General features: G+C 47.2%; 1 protein-coding gene across 4 annotated transcripts in view; it reads right to left on the reverse strand.

Annotated features, from left to right (window-relative positions):
- LOC147436955 (Haloacid dehalogenase-like hydrolase (HAD) superfamily protein) overlaps nt 1-21,561 on the reverse strand; it is a 92,273-nt gene continuing 70,712 nt past the window's right edge. For 2 of the 4 annotated variants that reach the window (XM_086486348.1, XM_086486351.1), the window contains 3 exons: nt 748-825; nt 457-566; nt 1-378 (listed from right to left, as the gene is read on the reverse strand). In XM_086486348.1, the coding sequence (XP_086342474.1) occupies nt 210-378; nt 457-566; nt 748-825 (357 nt within the window). In that variant the 3' untranslated portion in view covers nt 1-209. The remainder of the gene's footprint in view (nt 379-456; nt 567-747; nt 826-21,561) is intronic. The other 2 variants (XM_086486350.1, XM_086486349.1) reach the window with 1 other exon arrangement.

The following is a 21,561-nucleotide window of genomic DNA, read 5'->3' on the forward strand; positions in this document are numbered from 1 at the left end:
TGCGAGCACAAGGACCTTCCTGATACTCCATTAGATTTCTTGAATCGTTTACAAAAAATAGATTCTCTACCATGCAATCATTATTTTGTACAATGTATGACCAGTCTCAAAATATACAACATTCACACTTCGATCCAAGTGCTTTGCTAATCATGTAGAGAACACTTGCACCTTCTGGATCTCATATGCCAAAGACAAGTCATAAGTCTCTAAAAAAAAGTATCAGTTGCTGTTCGTCTCTTTGGAGGCTTTTTCTCTGCAGGTTGCTTCTGCAAGTCCATAAACTCCGCCCCCTTATTTGCAAACAAGCGCCGTAGATTGATCACAGACAGCTCACTAAAGCTACTCACTGCTAGGTCAGCTTGAGTCAACTCATACCTGAAAACACAAGCACTTCACATCTTATGCTGGCAGAATGCTCCCTTTCAATTGTAACAGCTATTTTCAGAAACGTACGCAGGGTGAGATCCGATCAAGGCAACAGCTTTCATGGAGCAGTTGTGAGCAGCAGCAATGCCGCGAGGATCATCTTCAAAAACAACGCACTTCGAGGGCGGACGATCAAGCTACAACAAACAGAAATATCATTTATAACTATTATAACTACCTCATGGCTTCAGCAAGAGAAGTGGTTCGCAACTTCATTTGACCATATTTAATGTAAATCAACGTTGTTAAGTAAAACTTAGACATATGCAATCAGTAAGCTTCTACAGCAGTGAGGAAAATTTGAGATCATAGTATTACCAGCCTCTTAACAAGGGCTGCATAAGATGGATAAACGAACACAAACTTTGTACCAAATTGCAGCTGGAACAAAAAGAACTGAAACAGAAAGAAGAGGATGTGACATGAGGTGAGTTGATGGCCCTAAGCCGCCACAGTCAGCCACATCAATTGACTACAACAATCTGCATGGGTGTGCACCTGCACCGTAGACACCTCATCTCTATGTTGTGTTCCTAAGCTAGAAAATTGAGATGAAGCCACTGAAGGCAAACTATTTTTATTAAAAAAATCAAGCAAAGCCAGTAAGGTAATGCACAGGAAAATTGAAAAGCAAAGACAATGATCTGCATAAAGCACGTGCTAGAGAGGGGAGGCATACTACTTTAAGCTCACATACAATCATGCAACTGTTTCTTCCGCAAAGAGAATCCTTCTATTAAGGAAAAGAATTTCCCATATGGGTACACTGACCCTACTAATAGGGCATAGTTGCACTGAAAGACATTTCAAGGATGACTTGACACTTTTCACAAAAAAAAACATTTTCGAAACTTGTTTCTTGAACCGTCGACCACTTGCTTCCTTCAACTTTTTACAGGTCTACATAGATGATAGCATTCTTTCATGTATCGACTAAAAACCTCCAAAAAACCTGGTCTTTGAGTTCTCTGAACTGTTTCAAGGGGGGGCCGTTTGAAACTTCTGGAATGTTCAAAAAACTTCAAAACATTTTGCAATCGCGTCATCAGAGGGCAGATTACAATGGCGGACCTTTTCCAATGAAAAAATCTTCCTCTCAAGGGGCCATGGCATGCAATGGGAGGAGGGAAGAGCTAAAGAAGTGGCCTGTAATGCCAGAAAACAGAGCTGTGCTTTATTGTGAAGAGCAGTCCTGCTCACCACAAACTGATGAAGGCCTGTCGACACTACTGCATCCTGTCGAAGCGGCCTTGGCCTGGTGTAAAGCTTAAACCAGATCTATTGTGCCTATGGGCAGTCCCAAAGGCAATGGGGCTGAGACTCCACTAGCAATGACTGCAACCTATGTGTACAAGGTAAAAGACCAGTCAATTGCCAACCCCCTTATCCCCATCAGCTACAAGCCACTCACACAGTGTGACCCACATCGCCTGGTGACATCCCATAGACAATTTAAATAAGAATTATTTCATATATCGACTAAAAACCTCCAAAAACCCTGATCTTTCCTCTGAACTGTATCAAGAGGGGGCATCTGAACCTTCTGGAATGTTTAAAACACTTCGTGTCACAAATTGGTGACTTGCCAAACCATCACACACATATACACACTCTCTGTTGGCCAATGATGACGTAGCTGGCTGGATGCATGAGAACCAGCATGTGACATGTGGCAGGCCCCGCAAAATGCGGCACAAAATCCGCAAAAGCTGTACTGCTCACTTGGCATCCCGTGAATGGTAGCGGGTTTTATGGCTGGCTGTTTTTGCTTTTTCCTACGCAATTGGAGAGAGAGAGAGAGAGAGAGAGAGAGAGAGAGAGAGAGAGAGAGAGAGAGAGAGAGAGAGAGAGAGAGAGAGAGAGAGCTAAAAGCTCTGCTTTATTTAAGAAAGAGGGCTTGTGAGAGAGAGAGAGAGAGAGAGAGAGAGAGAGAGAGAGAGAGAGAGAGAAAAGAAAGAAAGAAAGAAAGAAAGATTTTTAACGTCTATGTCAAGCCGAAATCGGCCTATGAGACAAATCAAATGTACATGGTGTGTATGTCATCCGTCTATCGGAAAGACAAATGAAACAAAAACTGATACAAAACTGAACTGAGTGTAGGTAGTGGGGTATCTGAGGAGGGATGGAGCTCTATCTCTAGGGGTATATGCATGTCTATATGCTCAAGGTAGTACAATCATGAGAATGCATCAAGCTATCTAGCTCCATCCTGTACTAATGGGGGGATGTAAGATGTGGTACATGGGCGGGTCTGGTGCCAAGGCTGCCCGGATGAAAGCTGTCGGGTCGGCCCTCATCCGGGCCACTTGCTCCTCAGTGGCACGGCGCTCCCGGGCTCGGATCTCCTCGATCTGTCGGTGGTGGGAGCTCGCGCCCCTGTAGCCTGTGACTCGTGGTCGTCGTCTAGCTCGGCTCACCTCCGCTTGTGGGAGTGTCACTCCCCTCTGAGTGTCTGGTGGGGGAGGGGTGGTAATCCTCTGAAAGAAGTCTGTGAGCTGCGACTGTCTCCCCTCTGTCTGTGTATCTGTGTGTGGCTGTAGTAGTGTGTCCCGATGGCTCTGTATCTCTAGTAAGAACCGTCCGAGCTGTCTCTGATCTCGAGAGTCCATGATCTCTCGAGAGTGGGCTGTCCTCTGAATAGGGCCTCATACCTGCCTCTGATCTCAGTGTATGCTCTGCATCTACATACAAAGTGCTCCTCACTCTCCACCTCCTCTGTGCAGGCTCTGCAGACGCGCTCCTCCCTGGGAACACCAGTATGTCTCCCGATCTCAATCTCTAACCTGTGTGAAGCCACTCTCAGCTGACCAATCGCCACCCGTGAGCTATGTGGCATATATGTGTCCATGTAGCGTGGTCTCTGTATGAACCCCCCGGACAATATGGTGAGAAACTGGTCTCTGTAATCTGACATCCTCGTCCCCAAGCCAGGTGACTCCCAGACTCTCCTAGTGTATAGCTGCCACAGATCCTGTCTCAGTACCAAGTTCCTCTCACTGCGAGAGAGGTGAACATATGGTGAGTGGGGGTCGTACTGGAATGGTGGTAGGCTCTCCATGTCAAGACCGTGTCCCTCAAACCATGCTCTGACCTGTGAGTACCATGCTCTCTCATGCCCACTCTCTGATAGCTGTATAGCTGCCTCAAATGCTCTACGAGTAAGTCTGTCAAGAGGTAGCTCTCTCATCCTCTGGATGAAGCAGGCTGTCTGGAATAGTGCCTCTACCACCATGGGTGGTGTGGCGAGCTCGGCTCTAATAATGTCATGTGGCACTGTCTTCTTGCTGCGGAGCAAGCGTGAGATCATACATACCTGTGGCCTCTCAAGCTGTGTCCACTGGTCAGCTGTCAATCCTGGTGCCCATACTGCCGCCGAGTACATCAAGGCCGGGGTGACTAAGGTGTCGAAAAGCCACCCCTTCGTGCGGGGTTCTTGAAAGTGTGCCTGGTGGCATCTCCGCTCTAGCATGGCCAGAGCTGCATATCCTCGGGTGAGCCTGTCAGCAGCAGCCTGCCTCATAGTGAAGGGTCCTGGTAGGCTGGTGAATGTGATGCCAAGGTAGACATAGGAGGTGACTACATCAACCTTTCCTCCTGCTGCTGTGAAGGTGGCAGCGCTCCTCACTGCACTGGATGTGTGAAAGATCATAACCTTGGTTTTGCCAAGGTTCACAGTCAACCCCCTGTGTGTGCTGAACTCGTCCAAGGCCTCAAGATGGCGTTGCAAGCCCTCGGGTGACTCTGAAATCAACACAATATCATCAGCATATAACATGATGTGGACCGGAGTACCTGCCAAGTCGCTCCCCTCTCCCCCTGCTCGCAGTATGTAGTCGGAGATCTCGTCGATGTAGAGCCCAAAGAGTGTCGGGGAGAGTGGGCATCCTTGCTTAACACCAATGGTGCTAGCAATGGTCTCTGAAAAACCGCCTGGGCAACGAACTCGACCCGTCACCTTCTCGTAGAGAGCATATATGGCCCAAATCATCTCTGTTGGTACCCCAATGCTGTGAAGGCGCTGGAAGAGTCTCTCGCGTGGGACTGTGTCAAAGGCCTTGCAGAAATCCACAAAGCAACAGTAAAGCCTCTTCTTCCGCGCCTTTGCCCCATCAATGAGGCAGCGCAGAACGAAGATGTGATCAGTGGTGGAGAAAGCTCGTCTGAAACCTGACTGGCCTGGAGCTCGTAAACCCTCGATCTCTGCGTAGCAGCTGAGCTGTGCCTCAAGTACTGCTCCATATAGCTTGGCCATCGTGTGGCCAATCATGATAGTCCTGTAGTTCCCTCGATCCAGGGTGTCGCCAGATTTGTGGATAGGCACTATGGTGTGCTGTGTCCACTCCTCTGGGAAGCCCTCCCCTATAGCCCGGTTGAAGACATGTGCAATCAACGGGGCTATAGTGGAGGCCGCATAAATGATGTGCTCACTCTGTAATCCAGTATGGTCAGCTGATCGTCTGTGCTGCATGCGGCGTATGGCCCTCTCTACCATCTGTGCTGTAAAGAAGGAGGAGCACGTGGGGCGTGGCTCGTGTGGCTGTGGGATAGGAGGCTGTCCTGGCACCTCGTAAAGTCGCTCTGCATAATCATGCCATATCTGTGGATCCTCAATAGCTGTAGTCGGACGTGGCTCGCGCAGGGTGCGCCATGCTGTCGCGCTATCCATGCTCATGAATAGGCGGTATAGCTCAAGCTCCTGTGCCTCTTCGAATGCTCGCCGCTTTTGGCGTGTCAGCGTCTTCATATGCCGTCTGGCCTCTCTCTCTGTGATCTCTCCTAAGGCTCGCTGTGCGCAGAGGCGTCGGTATAGCTCTTTGCACTCATCATCATACCAGCGGTTCTGAGGCATAGTCCCGGGGGGGGGAGTGCGTCCTGTGTGAGTGGTGTGTGGAAAGGAGCTAATAGCTGAAGTGTGGAGAACGGAAGAGATATGTGATGTGAGAACTGAGAGTGGTGTGGATGGGTGGAGGAGGCATAGGCCATGCTCGACCTCGGCCGAGTAAAGAGAGGCTAGCTCATGTGTGAAATGGATGGTGGTGTGTGGAGTGTGTGCTGTGGAGCTGTGTGGGATGGTATCTCCGGTGATGGAGAAAGAGAGGTATGTGTGGTCGGCTCCGATGGGTATGGGTGGAATGGTGAAGGATGTGATAAGGTGTGTAGCCTCCCTGGGTCCCAGAATATAGTCGACTGTACTCCCCCCTCCCTCTGCAACTCCATGTGGCATACAAGTCAGGCCCCCTGAGGTGGGCCACTGGACCATCCCGTTATAAATAACGAGACGGTGCTGGGAGCCAAGTCGAAGTAGATGTCGTCCGTAGGCTGTGACTGGAGCTCTGTCTGCTGTATCTCTCATAGTAGCCTCCTCATCTAGAGTGTGTAGTGCCTCTGGGTCCTCGTGGTCATATGCCTCACACTGCTCACTGCGCGTACGAGCATTGAAGTCTCCCATCAGGAAGACTTCACCCAGTGTGGAGTACTCCATAATCTCCTCCGTGAGGCATGCGTACGGTGACTCCTGCTCAATAGGGGCGAATCTGGAGCCTGTGGGAGCAAAGTAGCAAAGGGCAATGTAGACGATCCTGTCTCGTGAGAGCTCGGGGCGAATCCACATGTAGCGGGCCTGTGGGTCCCGGGCAACAATCTGTAGTCTACTGTGAAGCCCCTGTCTAAAGAGTATGGCCACTCCTCCTGAGCCACAAGTGGTGTGCTGGCACATACACCCCCGATGTAGAGACTCCCACTGGAATCCATGTATCCGTGGTAGCCCTCTCTCTGGGCTCTCATGTGTCTCTGTAAGTAGAATGATGTCTCGACCTCTAATCACCTCCTCAAGTCTCTCTGGGTGTGTCCATAGGTCTCCATTGCAATTCCAAACCGTGACATGAATCTCCTCGTGTGTCCCACAGGCCGCGAGTCCCTATGCGATGGTCTTGCCATCAATGATAACCCTACCATCTCGATATACTGCCTTCTTCCCTTCTTTGCGGGCTTGGTGGACTCTAGGCATGCACGCGCGACGGTGATCTTGTTGCATCTTTGTGAGGTCATCATCAAGATAAATCGGGGGGCCTTCTAGCCCTCTCAAGATGACCCTCTTTCGGAGGAAAGAAGTTCGAGACTCCTCGGAGGCGAATTGGAGGATGAGAGCTCTCTTCTTTGGATCTTTGCCGGCTCTCCAAACTTTGGAGAAAGGGATCTCTTCTTCCTTGTATCCCACTTTCTTGCATAAAGCTTTCCCATCGCTCTCGGGTGTAGACCCTTCTTCTTCTTTGATGCCGGTCACTCGCACATTGAGACGGCGAGCTTGTCGCATCTTCTCCTCCTCGATGGTTGTGTGTACGATGAGTACCTCATCTTTTTGGGCTTCCTCTCTTGCAACCTTCTTGATGTTCTTTTTGACCACTTCGACCCATCCTTCTTTGGTGGCCTCTAATTTGTCCTCAATGCTTGCGGTGAGGGCTTTGGTGATCTCCTCCTTGAGGGCTTCCTTAGCCTCCTCTTTAATCTCTCCTTCTTCGGGGGTGAGGGATGTGATGGAAGCATGAAGGAGATCGATTTGTGCCTTCATCTCTTCTTGCTCTTTCCTCCATCTCTCCCTCTCCTTCCCGTTCTCCCGTTCCCTTCTCTCCTTCTCCTCTTTGAGATTTTGGATTTCCGCTCTCATGTCCTCCTTCTCTTCGTTCCATAGCTTGATGAGGGTGGCTTTCTCCTCCTCCCATATCTCTCTCTCCATCCGCCATTCTTTGATGTCCTTCTCCAATTGTGCAAGCCTCTTGTTCGTGAGCATGAACGTTGTCTTCATTGTCGATGCCGGCGTCTTGATGATGGGGGAAGACATGGCTGTCTTCGTAACTACCCTCTCTTCATATTGTGAAGAAGAGGGGAGAAGGGGAAGAGAGGGAGTACTTGTGTGTATGCGTGTATGTGTGTAGTATGTGTGTGGGTATGTATCCGTGTGTGAGAGATTGGGGGCAGCGGGCCTGGTGCACTTGGTAATGCTGCCACAGTGAGGCAGCGGCAAGTGCTACAGCCTTGGCAACGTGCAGTCGCAACAGGTCAGCTACAACGGGTTCAGCAGCAGCAGCAGTGGCGCGCGCAGGGGGTGAAACAGCAACAGCAGTGGCGCGCACAGGGGGCAGCAGCAGTGGCGCGCGCAGGGGGTGAAACAGCAGTGGCGCGCGCAGGGGGTGAAATAGCAGCAGCAGTGGCACGCACAGGGGGCAGCAGCAGTGGCGCGCGCAGGAGCAGCAGCAGTGGAGAGAGAGAGAGAGAGAGAGAGAGAGAGAGAGAGAGAGAGGCTTGCTTTATTATTGAAAACTTTTGATTTTCAGCTTTTGGGCTCTGCTTTTAGCACCCCTTGTAATATGTGAGCACGCCTCTCACAACTCAGAGCATCTGGACGCAGAGTCTGAGTGTGAGCGCCTGCCCGCACTCTTGTACTTTGAACTCAGATTAATACAAAAAGAAATACCGAAAGGGGCACCAGTCTTTGGGGCCAATAACTCTAGGCACAGAACTCCGTTGGGCCAATGTCGAATAAATTGTGAATTGTGAATTGTTTTGAAGTGGTTATTTGGTGTTGTCGCGGTAGATTCTTGACTTGGAGTGTCCAAGTCTGTTACAGTGGTATCAGAGCACGGCCAACTTCTCTTCTATGGGAAACCCATCCCAATTTTTTTCTGCCGCACCTATTAATGCAAAAAAGAAGAATTTTTACAAAGCCAACCAATATGACTTTCTGGAAGACAAAAGCAAGAAAGTCCGAGAATTTAAGGAAAGTGGACAGTCAATTAAATTTAACACATTTTCTGGTTATAGAGATGCTTCGAAGGCTTTGTCTTTTGTACAGCAGTTTGACATCGCTTTCGCGGGAGGGCGTTACTCAGAGCACTCTAAGATTCGGAGGGCTGCCTCTTACTTTAAGGGGAATGCTCGAACTTGGTGGTCCACGCTTCTATTAAGCAAGACTGCGCCAATTAAATGGCTGAAATTCAAGAGGCTTTTTATTTCTTCTTGGCTGACTCGAGAGTATGAACGTGATATACGAACTGCTTGGAACCATCTTCGGATGACCAAGAAGGATACAATGGACGCTTATTGCGAGAGATTCTGGAGCTCTTTTCTACCCGCCACTTCATTTAAGAAGATCTCGTTCAAGGAACAGATTGAGCAGTTTACCTTGGGTCTACCTACAGAGATCCAAGATCACTGCTCAGAATAGAAGTCAAGTTCCATTCAGAAGTTGATGAGTCATGCGAAACGGGGTTTTGCCATTCACTCTGGCAGTTTGACCTACCCTACCGATGAGATCATGACACACAGAGCCGAACAGACTTCGACAAATGAAAGTAGAAAGAGAAAGAGCAACCCAGAAAGAAAGATGCACGACCCAAGCTATAACCGGCCTATACAACGTAGAGGGCGGTACTATTTCAATTACATGTTAACTTTACACAGAGCACTGAGAAGGGAAGAGAACACAGTTGCGTCCAGCGACTAGAATGTCACTGCGCACACGAGACCGACACCCTGTAGGCCCCAAAGACTGGTGCCCCTTTCAGTATTTCTTTATTCAAATTAAGGTAGACGATCCGACCACTTAGCACAAGCTTTCACAAAGCTGTCCAAACCTGGAGAGGGCTGAAAACGCAGGTTTTCGATCGGATTTCGATAGCATAACGACGCAAAAACCCCTGTAGGTCAAAAACACCTGTCTAGGACGGATTCCCTTGATATCTAGAAGCTTTCTGCTGAGCTGTCACAGAAATTCAGCGGGCTGTAATTCTCTGTTTTTCACTGCCGGGAGCCCAAAAGCCTGTACACGCATCCCAAGGCTCTCACGAGGCTCCCCCAATGTTCCCTTGCAGTTTAGGTGCTAAACCCTAAACCTGCAAAAAAACACAGCAGGCTGTAATTCCCTGTTTCGGATCGTTTTTAGCGGAGCGAACGCGCCTACGCGTGTCCCAAGGGCTCCCGCATGCAATGGGACAGTTCCCCTGTGAATTGGACGAGTTTTCACGCGAGAAAACTCTCCAAACTCGCAATCTTTCGTGGTGGAACTGTGCGTACCTGTGGGGGATTAGCAATTAGCTAATCCGGTTCCTGTTTAGAAGGCTCTTGCCTTGGCAAACGCGCATACACCCCCAGAACTGTACATAGGTCAAATGAGAAGCCCACTAGTGGGGCATAACATATTGTACGTAGGGGAGAAAGAGAGCAGTATGTAGGGTGCGGGGCATCACTCCCGTCACCATACTGTGCATAGAGGGTAAGGTAAGCATTCCATAGCTTCTGTACCTGCTACAATCCACCTGAGGCTGAAAATGGCGCTCCCTTTGTTGATATGCAGCTCGTTTTTGCCTCCCAGAGTGGCAGAATCGCTCACACGCTGACACGTCGCCCAGTTTCTGAGTTTGGGCTTTCCCTGCTAAAAATATCTCAACTGGTGCGTCAATTGACTTGGCAGCAGAGCAATAAAATGTTCCCCTTGTCATTCCAGAGCTAATGACGCGAACACATTTTCCGGTCAAAAATAGCAGTTCCCTAAATTATAGGAGATGCTTCCATGGCGTCCCTATCGGTCTCCTGACCATCATTGAAGACTACCATTCGACCAATATCTACAATGTGGGTTAATTTACTGGCCCCTTTCAACTTATAAAGTTGCATTGACTTGACGAGTGGCCCAAATTCCAGTTTGGCGCACACGAGCTTCCATACTCATCAGAATTCAAAGCTAACTAGCCCGGGCAGTCCCTGTCCGACCGACCTAAATCCCCGATGTGAGAAACCCATTTGGCTGCAGCCGTTTCACACTGGCCATGCAATGTCCACTTGCACCTTTTCAAGGGTTTTGGGACAAACAAGTAAAAATAAAATAAATATATCTAATACTTATTTACGGAAGGCAACAGGAAAAATACACCTCCTGGTGACACAAGCTTACTCCTCAAGCGAGAGCTCGCTTCATCAAGGAAGGAAGTGCTTTGGATGCGAGGAAACTAGACATATCTCCGCGAAGTGCCCTAAAAAGGCACAAAAAGAACAGAACAACAAGGACGACGAGAGGCCTGAGAGTTCGAGAGCAGCTGAGGAACGTGGAAGAAAAGGCAAGATGAAAACAGGACTGGTTCCAGACTGCGTGGATACCGATCCCAGCACGGTGTACGAGAGTACATAACTTTGTCGAGCTTGGGGCAAAGTGAAAGATCAAGAAGCCCTTATCTTCTTTGATGCAAGAGCCAAGGCCAACTTCATTTCACCGCAATTGGCGGCGCGGCTCGAGATCACTCCCGATCGGATGGGACCACTTGCGGAGGCTATTCTAGCGGCACCCGGCAGGGACATAGCCATTACACCTGTCATTGGCAAACTTCGGTTGCATTGTCACGGGTATTTGGGGCATGAGGACTTTTACATAATGCCTTTGGAAGGTTGTGGTGTCCTCTTGGGAATTCCTTGGTACCACAAGAACAACACCGTGGTCGACTATCGAGCGAAGAAAGCGACATTGACCACAAAGAAGGGCAGAATCATTGTACTTGATATTAAACCTAAGGACAAGTCTGTCCCTATTGTATCGGCTTCGGCCATTTCAAAGTTAATAAAATCCATTCCATTTGTTCACTCGATCTTTATGAAAGAGTTGAGTGATGAGGATAGGACAATTACGTCTGAACTTGATAAAGAACGCCAAGATTTTCTCCACTCTCATGCCGATTGCTTCTCAGAGGGCCTGCCAGGCGAGTTACCACTTGCTCGTTCTGAAGATCATACCATCGATCTGATACTTGGAAGCCCGCCACCGAACCGGCCACCTTACCATGTGAGCCGAGCACAGAACGAAGAGATTCTGAACCAAGTGAAAGACCTCTTGGAAAAGGGTCTTGTCCAGCCTAGTACTTCACCGTATTGCTGTAAGGTTTCCGCGGAATGAATGTTGAACTTTACTCAAGATAAGTGCTCCGAACTGTGCTCAAGGTTCCTTTTACTTACAGCAGGGAGAGCCTTCCGTTCCTTTAGTGAGAGAGTGCAATGGACATAAACAAAGTGGTGAACACTGTGAATGAAGGTGCTGAGACTGAGAGATAGAGAGAGAAGAGAATATGACACCAGAATGTTGTCAAACCCTCCTCCGAAGGCCCCACCCTCTATGGCGAAAGTGGTCTACTATTGATTGCACAAATCTCTACAATGCTTGGACTTGCCGACGATGTTGACGACGATGAGTGCGACGACGAGACGGGCTGAAATCTGAAAATGCTAATGGCTGAAATCTGCAAATCTTTATCTGCTGAATTCTGACTCTATGTCGGTGACGACGGCGATGACGACGATGCAACGACGACGCGCTGAAAACGCAGATGCTGAAATCTGCGTTTTCCAGGCTGAAACTGTAAACTTCGATGGATCCGACCGTGCGGTCAGGATCTGTTGCGAGAAGGTGAGATCTGCGAGGTTTGGGGGTTCTTCTGCAGAATCTGACTGCTGAAAATAACGCTGATGCTTGTGGGGATTCCGTCGCGAAGATCTGCAAAAACGCTAAAGTGTCTTGCAGATGCAAAAACGCTAGGGCTGAAAATGGTCTTGCTGTGGAGAATCTGCTAACGCTGGGGAGCCTGCTACTTCTTGCTGTCGCCAGGGATCTGCAAGAGCAAAAACGCTGGCTGATCTGGTCCAAAAACGCTAGCCTTCTGCTGTGATGCAAAAATGCTAGGGCATCTGGGGTTCTGCTAAGAAGTTGCCTGTTGAGCGAGTGCTCTTGCTGGCTCTTCTGCCAGAGAGTGCTAACTCTGGTTTGCTTATATATTATCTTAGCAAAATTGCCCTACCTAGTTCCCAACAGAAGTCACTTAAAAATAATAAGTGAAAAATGTCAAAAATAGGGAAAATAGGTCTATGTACTGTAAAAATGCTCCTGATGGGTTTTGATGGAAATCTGATAATCATGCTGTGTGCAACCAGAGGATATGCATCTACTCTAAGTGTCTAGACATGCACGATCTGCGAATAGACTCACAAAAGTGCCAGATCACTTCCTATTCTAAACTGACTTAACTGAACTGAACCCTGGTCATGTTGTAGCTTGTCCACGGACACATAGGGTTGGATGTGTCACGTGACATCCCCTCCTTTTCAAAGTGAGGTACTGGTACCGAACTGTATGGCGTCGAGGGAGATCGCCAACAATGTCTGGATGAATCCTCGGAAGGACTCTTTGTCAACCCACTCTGATGTGAGGGTCGTGCGATACTTGAACTTCATTAAAGGTCTGCAACGCTTGCTTCTTTGGGCCGCGCCGAAAGCGACACAAAGTCATATGTAGCTCCTTCGATGCTTCAACTTCGTCTTTAGTCATGTGTCAACCTTCTTCAAGAATCTCCGAGGCTGAAAATTCCTGAAACCACTTCCAACACAAAAACAGGAACATACCCATTCCATGTAAACTGACTTGAAAAATACTATTCCTTCGAAAAAATTGTGCATGCAATCTAGATGAACATATAGACAGAGTGCCAAACCGTTCATCAAACACATGCAAAGAATGAGGTCGAGTCTTGACTTTCTGATTTAAGTCAATGAACTGTGGCAAATCACAATGGAGATACCGATGCTTAACGCTCAATCGTTCTGTACTCTTTCGGATATTGTATCATGCCAAGGAAGAGACATGGAATGTGAATTCCTTGAATGCAAACATTTCATCATTTCATGAACGATCCACATACATCCGTGCTCATTCATGAGTGAAACGTGTTCAACGTGCAATATGTCATGCGTTTGGAAAGGGATCACATAAAGACGCTGACTAAAATACAAGAAACGATCACGAATGAAACACTCGAACAATGCGTGCTGACTAATCATGCGAATACATAGTACTTCTTGTGAGGGTTCTTTGGACCTAGGCTCGAGAGCCAAGATCGGTTCTTCCTGAGGGGTTCTTTGGACCTCGACTCGAGAGCCAAGATCGGGTCTTCGTGATTGGTCGAATCTACAATGAGATTAGCTTCACTAGACAAAGTATCAACTAAACCATCATCCTTGTGCACAATCACATCATTATCATGCAAAACATTTTACTTATCCTGATCATGCAATTCATCATGCTCATGAATAATCACATCTTGATCATGCAATTCATCATGCTTGTCATTATCATGCAATTCATCATGCTTGTCATTATCATCCAAATCATATGTGTCTTGCTTTGGAGAAGAAAAGACTGAGAGAGTCTCCTTCTCTTGATTCTTGTCAATCTGCTCCTGCACACTAGAAAAGAGTTGGAACAACTCTTGCCAGTGTTGGGCTCTCTGTTCGACCGCCAAGCGTGCTTGCTCACGCTCACGCTCAAAGGCTAACCGGCTTTCTTCGCGCTCACGCTCTATGGCTGCCATTCTTTCTTTGTGTTCACGATCCATTTCTGTTTTTTTTCTACTCTTCTTGCTTCACGTTCTAACTTCATGTCCATCATCATCTTGTCAAAAGCCTCCATAGGAGTTAGTGCAATAGCGTAGATGGGGAAGGGGGAGGGTCAAAAAAATCTCCTGGTGGGGAAAACTCTTCTTTCCCACTCCCATGCTCACCATCTCCATGAGAAGTATCCATTCCGCTTCGGGTGATGACCATCCACTGAAGTCGTGGGTTCTTGTGGGTTCTTGTGGTCTTGGTTTCTTAAGTTCACGAGAAACTTGGGTTCTTCGGGGTCTGGGGTCTTGGGGTTCTTGAGGGTCTTGAGGTTCCTGCGGTTCTTCTTTCGCTTGCAATCTGTGTTAGAGAAGGATCTTCTCTTCACCCAAGTTCTTCTCTTTTCTACGGGTGCACCCCTTGGCGGCCTTGCGCTCACACCAAGGTTGCTTTTTCCCACCTCACGTCGATTGGCTGGCCGCTAAGTGCACGGTCCGCTCTCAATGAGTGAAAAGAGGCACAAGGGTAGGCTGGACAAGCCCTTCTTTCTTGGGTTTCCTGTCACTCTTCAAAAACACGATTAGGAATCGACACGCCCAAGAGGTCTTGGGTTACGTGCGACCGCAACAAGCAAAAAAAAATTATGTGATTCTTATGGTCCATTCCTTGAGTGATACAGAACAATACCAAAGCTTTGATACCAATGTAAGGTGCAATGGAAGTGAATGTTGAACTTTGCTCAAGATGAGTGCTCCGAAATGTGCTCAAGGTTCCTTTTACTTACAGAAGGGAGAGCCTTCCGTTCCTTTAGTGAGAGAGTGCAATGGACATAAACAAAGTGAACACTGTGAATGAAGGTGCTGAGACTGAGAGATAGAGAGAGAAGAGAATACGACACCAAAATGTTGTCAAACCTCCTCCAAAGGCCCCACTCTCTATGGCAAAAGTGGTCTACTATTGATTGCACAAATCTCTACAATGCTTGGACTTGCCGACGATGTCGACGATGACGAGTGCGACGACAAGACGGGCTGAAATCTGCAAATCTTTATCTGTTGAATTCTGACTCTATGTCGTTGACGACGGCAATGACGACGATGCAACGACGACGCACTGAAAACGCAGATGCTGAAATTTGCATTTTCCAGGCTGAAACTGTAAACTTCGATGGATCCGACCGTGCGGCGAGGATCTGCTCTGGGAAGGTGAGATCAGCGAGGTTTGGGGGTTCTTTTGCGGAGTCTGATTGCTAAAAACTGAAAACGCTGATGCTTGTGGGGATTCCGTCGCGAAGATCTGCAAAAACGTTGAAGTGTCTTGCAGATGCAAAAACGATAGGGAGTCTGTTGCTTCTTGCTGTCGCCAGGGATCTACAAGAGCAAAAACGCTAGCTGATCTGGTCCAAAAACGCTAGCCTTCTGTTGTGATGCAAAAAAGCTAGGGCATCTGGGGGTTCTGCTAAGAAGTTGCCTGTTGAGCGAGTGCTCCTGCTGCCTCTTCTGCCAGAAAGTGCTAACTCTGGTTTGCTTTTATATTATCTTAGCAAAATTGCCCTACCTAGTTCCCAACAAAAGTCACTTAAAAATACTGTCCAAAATAGGGAAAATAGGTCTATGCACTGTAAAAATGCTCCTGATGGGTTTTGATGGAAATATGATGATCATGTTGAGTGCAACCAGAGGATATGCATCTACTCTAAGTGTCTGGACATGCACGGTCTGCGAACAGATTCACAAAAGTGCCAGATCACTTCCTATTCTAAACTGACTTAACTGAACTAAACCCTGGTCATGTTGTAGCTTGTCCACGGACACATAGGGCTAGATGTGTCACGTGACGATTGCTCTCCAGTGTTGTTGGTTTTGAAGAAAGACGGATCTTGGAGAATGTGCATCGATTATAGAGCTCTCAACAAAATCACCATCAAGAACAGATTTCCGATTCCTAGGATCGATGATATACTCAACAGATTACAAGGATCCTCGTGCTTTAGCAAGATTGATTTGAAGAGAGGATATCATCAAATCCGAATCGTGCCAGGAGACGTCTATAAGACAGCTTTTTGGACGACTTTTGGGTTATTTGAGTTTTTGGTGATGCCTTTTGGCTTAACCAATGCTCCTGTGACATTTAATCGGATCATGGACAGGATTTTTCGAGAGTACAGGCTATTTGTTGGCATTTTCTTTGACGATATCATTGTTTTCTCCAAGAATGAGACAGAACATAGAGATCATTTGCTTCAGCTCTTTCAGGCATTACGAGATCACAAGTTAAGTGATTAATGCAAAGAAAAGTGAATTTTTGTTACTAGAGATACACTTTTTGGGACACATTGAGTCAGCAGGCAAGAGTGCAAATGGATCCGGCCAAGATAGAGACTATCAGTGATTGGTCCGATTTGAAGAATGTCCATGAAGTTAGAAGCTTCTTTGGATTGTGTCCGTACTACAGGCAGTTCATTCGAAAGTTTACAGAGGTTGCTTCCCCTTTGCATATCTTGACATAGAAAGAAGTCCCTTTCTCGTGGGGACCCACACAGGTGACTGCCTTTCAGACCTTGAAAGAGAAGTTGACTACGGGACCAATTTTGACTTTGTCGGACTTGCAGAAGTCATTTGAAGTATATTGTGATGCTTGTGGTCGTAGTCTCGGTGCGGTCTTAATGCAAGAAGGGCATGTCATTGCTTACGAGAGCCGAATGTTCTCAAGGCCGAAATTGACAGCACAGATTTATGAGAAAGAGCTTTTGGCGGTTATCCATGCTCTTACTCAGTGGCGGCACTACCTACTCGGAGGGGATTTTACTTTCTTTACAGACCATCAAAGTTTACGCTACTTCTGGTCATAGAAGTAGCTATCTGAAAAGCAGATGCGGTGGGCGAACATCTTGTCACAGTTTCACTTCCACATTGTCCATGTTCAGAGACAGAAGAATTTGGTGGCAGATGCTTTGTCTCTCAAGACGTTGATTCTGGCTATTCCGCGATACATCGTAGGAGCTTCGATGATATATTCGACCTGTATGCCACAGATCCAGATTTTGCAAACGTTTTCACAAGGATACGGGATGGGGAGACAGTAGCGGGATATTTCATTCGGGATGGTTACTTGATGAGGAAAACCATGTTGTGCGTTACACAGCCGTTGAGGGAAAAGGTTATGACTGAATGCCACTGTCCGCCTTTTACGGGTCACCGCGGCATTGCTACCACCATGAATGTCACGTGACACATCCCAACCCTATGTGTCCGTGGACAAGCTACACCACAGTAGGGTTCAATCAATTCAGTCAAGTTTAGATTAGAAATGATCTGGCACTTTTGTGACTCTATTCGTAGACCGTGCATGCCTAGTCACTTAGCATAGATGCATATCCTCCGGTTGCACACAGCATGATCATCAGAATTCCCATCAGAATCCATTAGCATCAGTTAGGGGAATTTTCAAGTGCATTTAGCCTATTTTCCCCATTTTTGGTTATTTTCACTTATTATTTTTAAGCGACTTTCCAACAAAAGTAGGTAGGGCAATTTTGCTAAGTTAATATATAAGCAAACCCAAGTTAGCACTTTTTGGCAAAAGAGGCAGCAGGAGCACATGCTCAACAGGCACCTTCTGAGCAGAACCCCAGCAGTACCCCTAGCGTTTTTCATCTTCATCAACACCTCCCTCAACCTTGGGCCTTTTCAGCTTTGCAGATATCGCCTTCATCTCCTAGATCCCCCAGCATTGCAGATTCCTCCCCATGCTAGCAGTAGAGAGCCCAGCGTTTTTGCTTGCAAAAACGCTACATAACCAGCCAGCGTTTTCCTTGCAAAAACGCCAGCCAGCTTGCAGATCTCAGCGTTTTGTTTTCAGCCCTAATCTGCATCAGAACCACAGCGGTTTCAGCCCATGACACAGTAGCAGATCAGCCCCCAGTCGCTTGCAGATGTTCCCCCATTTTCAGCCATAAAAACGCAGCCAAAACAGTCATTTTCAGCCACCGAAACAGTCCCGAAAATCAGCACATAGAAGACCTCAGATTTCAGCCACATCACCGTCGTCGTCATCGGCATTGTCCCATTGCATCAATCCATTGCATACGCATTGTACACCTTTGTGCAATCAAAGTAGACCACTCTCGCCGACGAGAGTGGGGCCTTCGGAGGAGGGTTTTACAACCTCTCGGGTGTCGTATCTCTTCTCTCTCCTTCTCTCAGTCTCATTCACTTGCACGCACAATATACACTCACTTTGTTCGTAATCATAGCACTCTCCACAAGACGGAAGGCTCTCTCCTTCCTTAAAAACTAAAAGGAACCTTGAGCAATAAAGATCACTAATCTTGAGAAAATACAACATTCATTCCGTTGCACCTTACATTGATATCAGAGCTTTGGAAGTGTTCTGCATTACTCAAGGAAAGAACCACAAGAATTTTTTTGCTTGTTGCGATCGCACGAACCCAAGTTTACTTGGGCGTGTCGATTCCTAATCGTGTTTTGTTGAAGAGTGATAGGAATCCCAAGAAAGAAGGGCTTGTCCAAGCTCCCCTTGTGTCTCTTTTCACTCATTGAGAGCGGACCATGCACTTATCGGCCGGCCAATCGACGTGAGGTGGGAAAAAGCAACCTTGGTGTGAGCGCAAGGCGGCCAAGGGGTGCGCCCGCAGAAAAGGGTAGAACTCGGGTGAAGAGAAGATCCTTCTCCATCGCGATTTGCAAGCAAAAGAACACCTCAAGAACCTCAAGATCCTCAAGAACCCAAGATTCTCACGAATCAAGGACCTCAAGAACCTCAAGACCCTCAAAGTTCCTCGGGAGCTTAAGACCCCAAGATTATAGTGCATGGTCGTCACCCGAAGCGGAATGGATACTTCGCATGCAAGTGATGAGCATGAGAGAGCCGAACGAAGACTCGTCCCCACCCGGAGATGATTTCTTCAACCCTCCCCCTTCGCCATCTACGCCACCAAGTGCACCAAACCCTATGGAGGCAGTGGTCACGCAGATGATGGCCATGATAGATAGACAAGAAGCAAATCGCCTTGCTCAGGAACGTGAGCGCCTTGCTCTTGCCGCAAAACAAGAAGAAAATCGCCTTGCTTAGGAACGTGAGCGCCTTGCTCTTGCCGCAAAACAAGAAGAAAATCAACTTGCTTTCGAACGCGAGCGCGATGAATGAGAAGCTCAAAGGGAGATTCGCCATCAAGAATTTATTTCCCACATGCTAGCCTCGAAGACCGAACCACCCAAAGATCGTGGGAGTTCCTCTAGTGGTGCAAGCCACGATGCGGATTCCAACAACCCAGTCACTGAAAGTTGACTTTCAATAAGTATGATGGTAAGATGGATGCTACGGTGATTCATTCTTGGTTGTATCAATTTAATGCTTATTTTGCAACAACTAAGAAAACAGGAAACAGCAAAGTTTTGACGGCAGCTATGTACCTTGCCGGTGATGCAGTCAATTGGTACCACGCATGGCAAGAGGCACAGCTAGCGGCGCACCTAGAGGCAACCGACAATTTCACGCCCCTCTCTTTTAGTTGGGCTGATTTCCAAGACAAGCTCAAGGCGCGGTTGATGCCACCTCAGTACCTCGCACGATTGAAAGAGGATTGGCGTAATCTCAAGCAACATGGTATGCCAATCATGTCTTTTTCTAACTGTGTTTTGCAGCTAGGCACTCAATTACGCAAGTCGGATGATGAGCGCAAAGAGGCTTTTCTCTTTGGATTGGACGAGTATATCAAGTACAATGTCGAGGTATTCGATCCAATCGATCTCAACAAGGCGGTAGCGATTGCTCTCGCACAGGAAATGAAGCACAACAAGGGAAAGCCTAAGGAGAACAAGTCTTCCACAAGTACCTCGCAGACTTCTCAGAACCCTCAGAACGGTAAGAATGGTAAGAATGATAACTCTTCTAACCAATCTTCCAACAGTCTCTCATCAAAGAATTCTTCCAACGAATCTAAGGGTAAGGCCAACACAACTGCTAAACCTAAGCTTACTCCAGATGAAAAAGTAGCACAAGGAATTGTAGGAGGATACATCACTTCGGAAGAACAAAGCACTTATTCTAAGGAAGGTCGTTGTTTTCATTGTCACATTAAGGGTCAAATAAAAAGAACATGTCCTAAGCTTGAATCGAATGAATCTAAAGAACCCACAGCACCCACTACATCTGTCAATGCAATGAATGATAACACGGGTGTGCCCGAAGTTTCTCAGGATCCTCCCATTGATGATTCTCTCATTAAATGTTATGGTCATACGCCGGGGCACCGTTTTGTCATATTGTTTGACCCAGGTAGTATGCATGATGTGATCACTCCCTCTCTTGTTGAGAGAGCCCGCCTCGAAGTTAGTCCGAGATCTCCTATCGAGGTCTCTGGCTTTCGTCCCGGTGTGGACGCTCTCATCACGGAGGAGTGCCTTGATGTGTTGTTTGCAATTCAACAGACTGCCTTTACTAGAAGATTTATTGTTTCTCCGCTCTCAAGATGTGATATGATTTTAGGCATGAAATGGTTTCGTGAACTGAACCCTCTCGTTGATTGGGAGGCTAACACTTTCACTCTCAATGCCAAAAGTGATTCTCCCATTGTCATTCGTGGAGAGAATATTGTTCCTTCTCCATCTCTCATTGCTAATATGCAGGACAAGATTGAAAGGATTCGGAATAAGGAGATTCTCTCAATCTCTTTTTCACCACAGCATGACACACAGGATTTGCATGATTATGAGAAGCATGATGATTTGAAGGATAATGATTTGCATGATGATTTGGATGAAAAAGATAAGCATGATGATTTGCATGAAGAAGATGTGATTGTTCACAAGGATGATGTGTTAGTGGATGCTTTTTTATAGCGAAGTTAACCTCGTTATAGATTCGAGCAGTCACGAAGATCTGATCTTGACATTGGAGTCGAGGTCCAAAGAACCCCCACAGAACAATTCGATCATTCAGGACGAGCCGATCTTGGCTCTCAAGCCTTGGTCCAAGGAACCATCACAGGAAGTATTATGTGTTCGCATGATTGATACACACGCATTGTTCGAGTGTTTCATTCGTGAAGGTTTCCTGTATTTTAGTCAGCATCGTTATGTGATCCCTTTTCCTAGCCATGACATATTGCACGTTGAGCATGTTTCTCTCATGAATGAGCACGAATGAATGCGGAATTTTCATAAAAAGTTGAAAAGTTTGTATGTCACGAAGTCACATTCCGTGTCTCTTCCTTGGCATGACACAGTTTCCGAAAGAGCACATGGAAGTATGAGCACCAAGCATGGACATTTCCATTGTGGTTTGCCACAGTTGATTGATTTTGATCAGACAGAAAAGATTCGATCTTATTGTTTGCATGTGTTTGATGAACGGGTTGTAACTCCATCTAGTTGTTCATCTACATTGCATACATGGTCTTTAGAGAAGACAAGGATTTTTTTCCTTCACTTTACATGGAATGGGTATGTTCATGGTTTTGTGTTGGAGATGGTTTCAAGAATTTTCAACGATGGAGATTCTTGAAGATAGAAGAAGCACGACTCTATCCGAAGTTGAAGCATCGAAGGAGCCACAGAAGACTTTGAGTCGCTTTCGGCGCGGCCCAAAGAAGCAAGCGTTGCAAACTTTTCTGAAGTTCAAGTACCACTCGACCCACACCGCAGAGTGGGCCGGCGAAGAGTCCCTTCAGGGATTCCGGATGCTGTTGGCGATCTCCCTCGA

This window comes from Adiantum capillus-veneris, chromosome 17 (genome assembly GCF_014529385.1).
Source record: "Adiantum capillus-veneris isolate H3 chromosome 17, ASM1452938v2, whole genome shotgun sequence".
NCBI classification, from domain to species: domain Eukaryota; kingdom Viridiplantae; phylum Streptophyta; class Polypodiopsida; order Polypodiales; family Pteridaceae; genus Adiantum; species Adiantum capillus-veneris.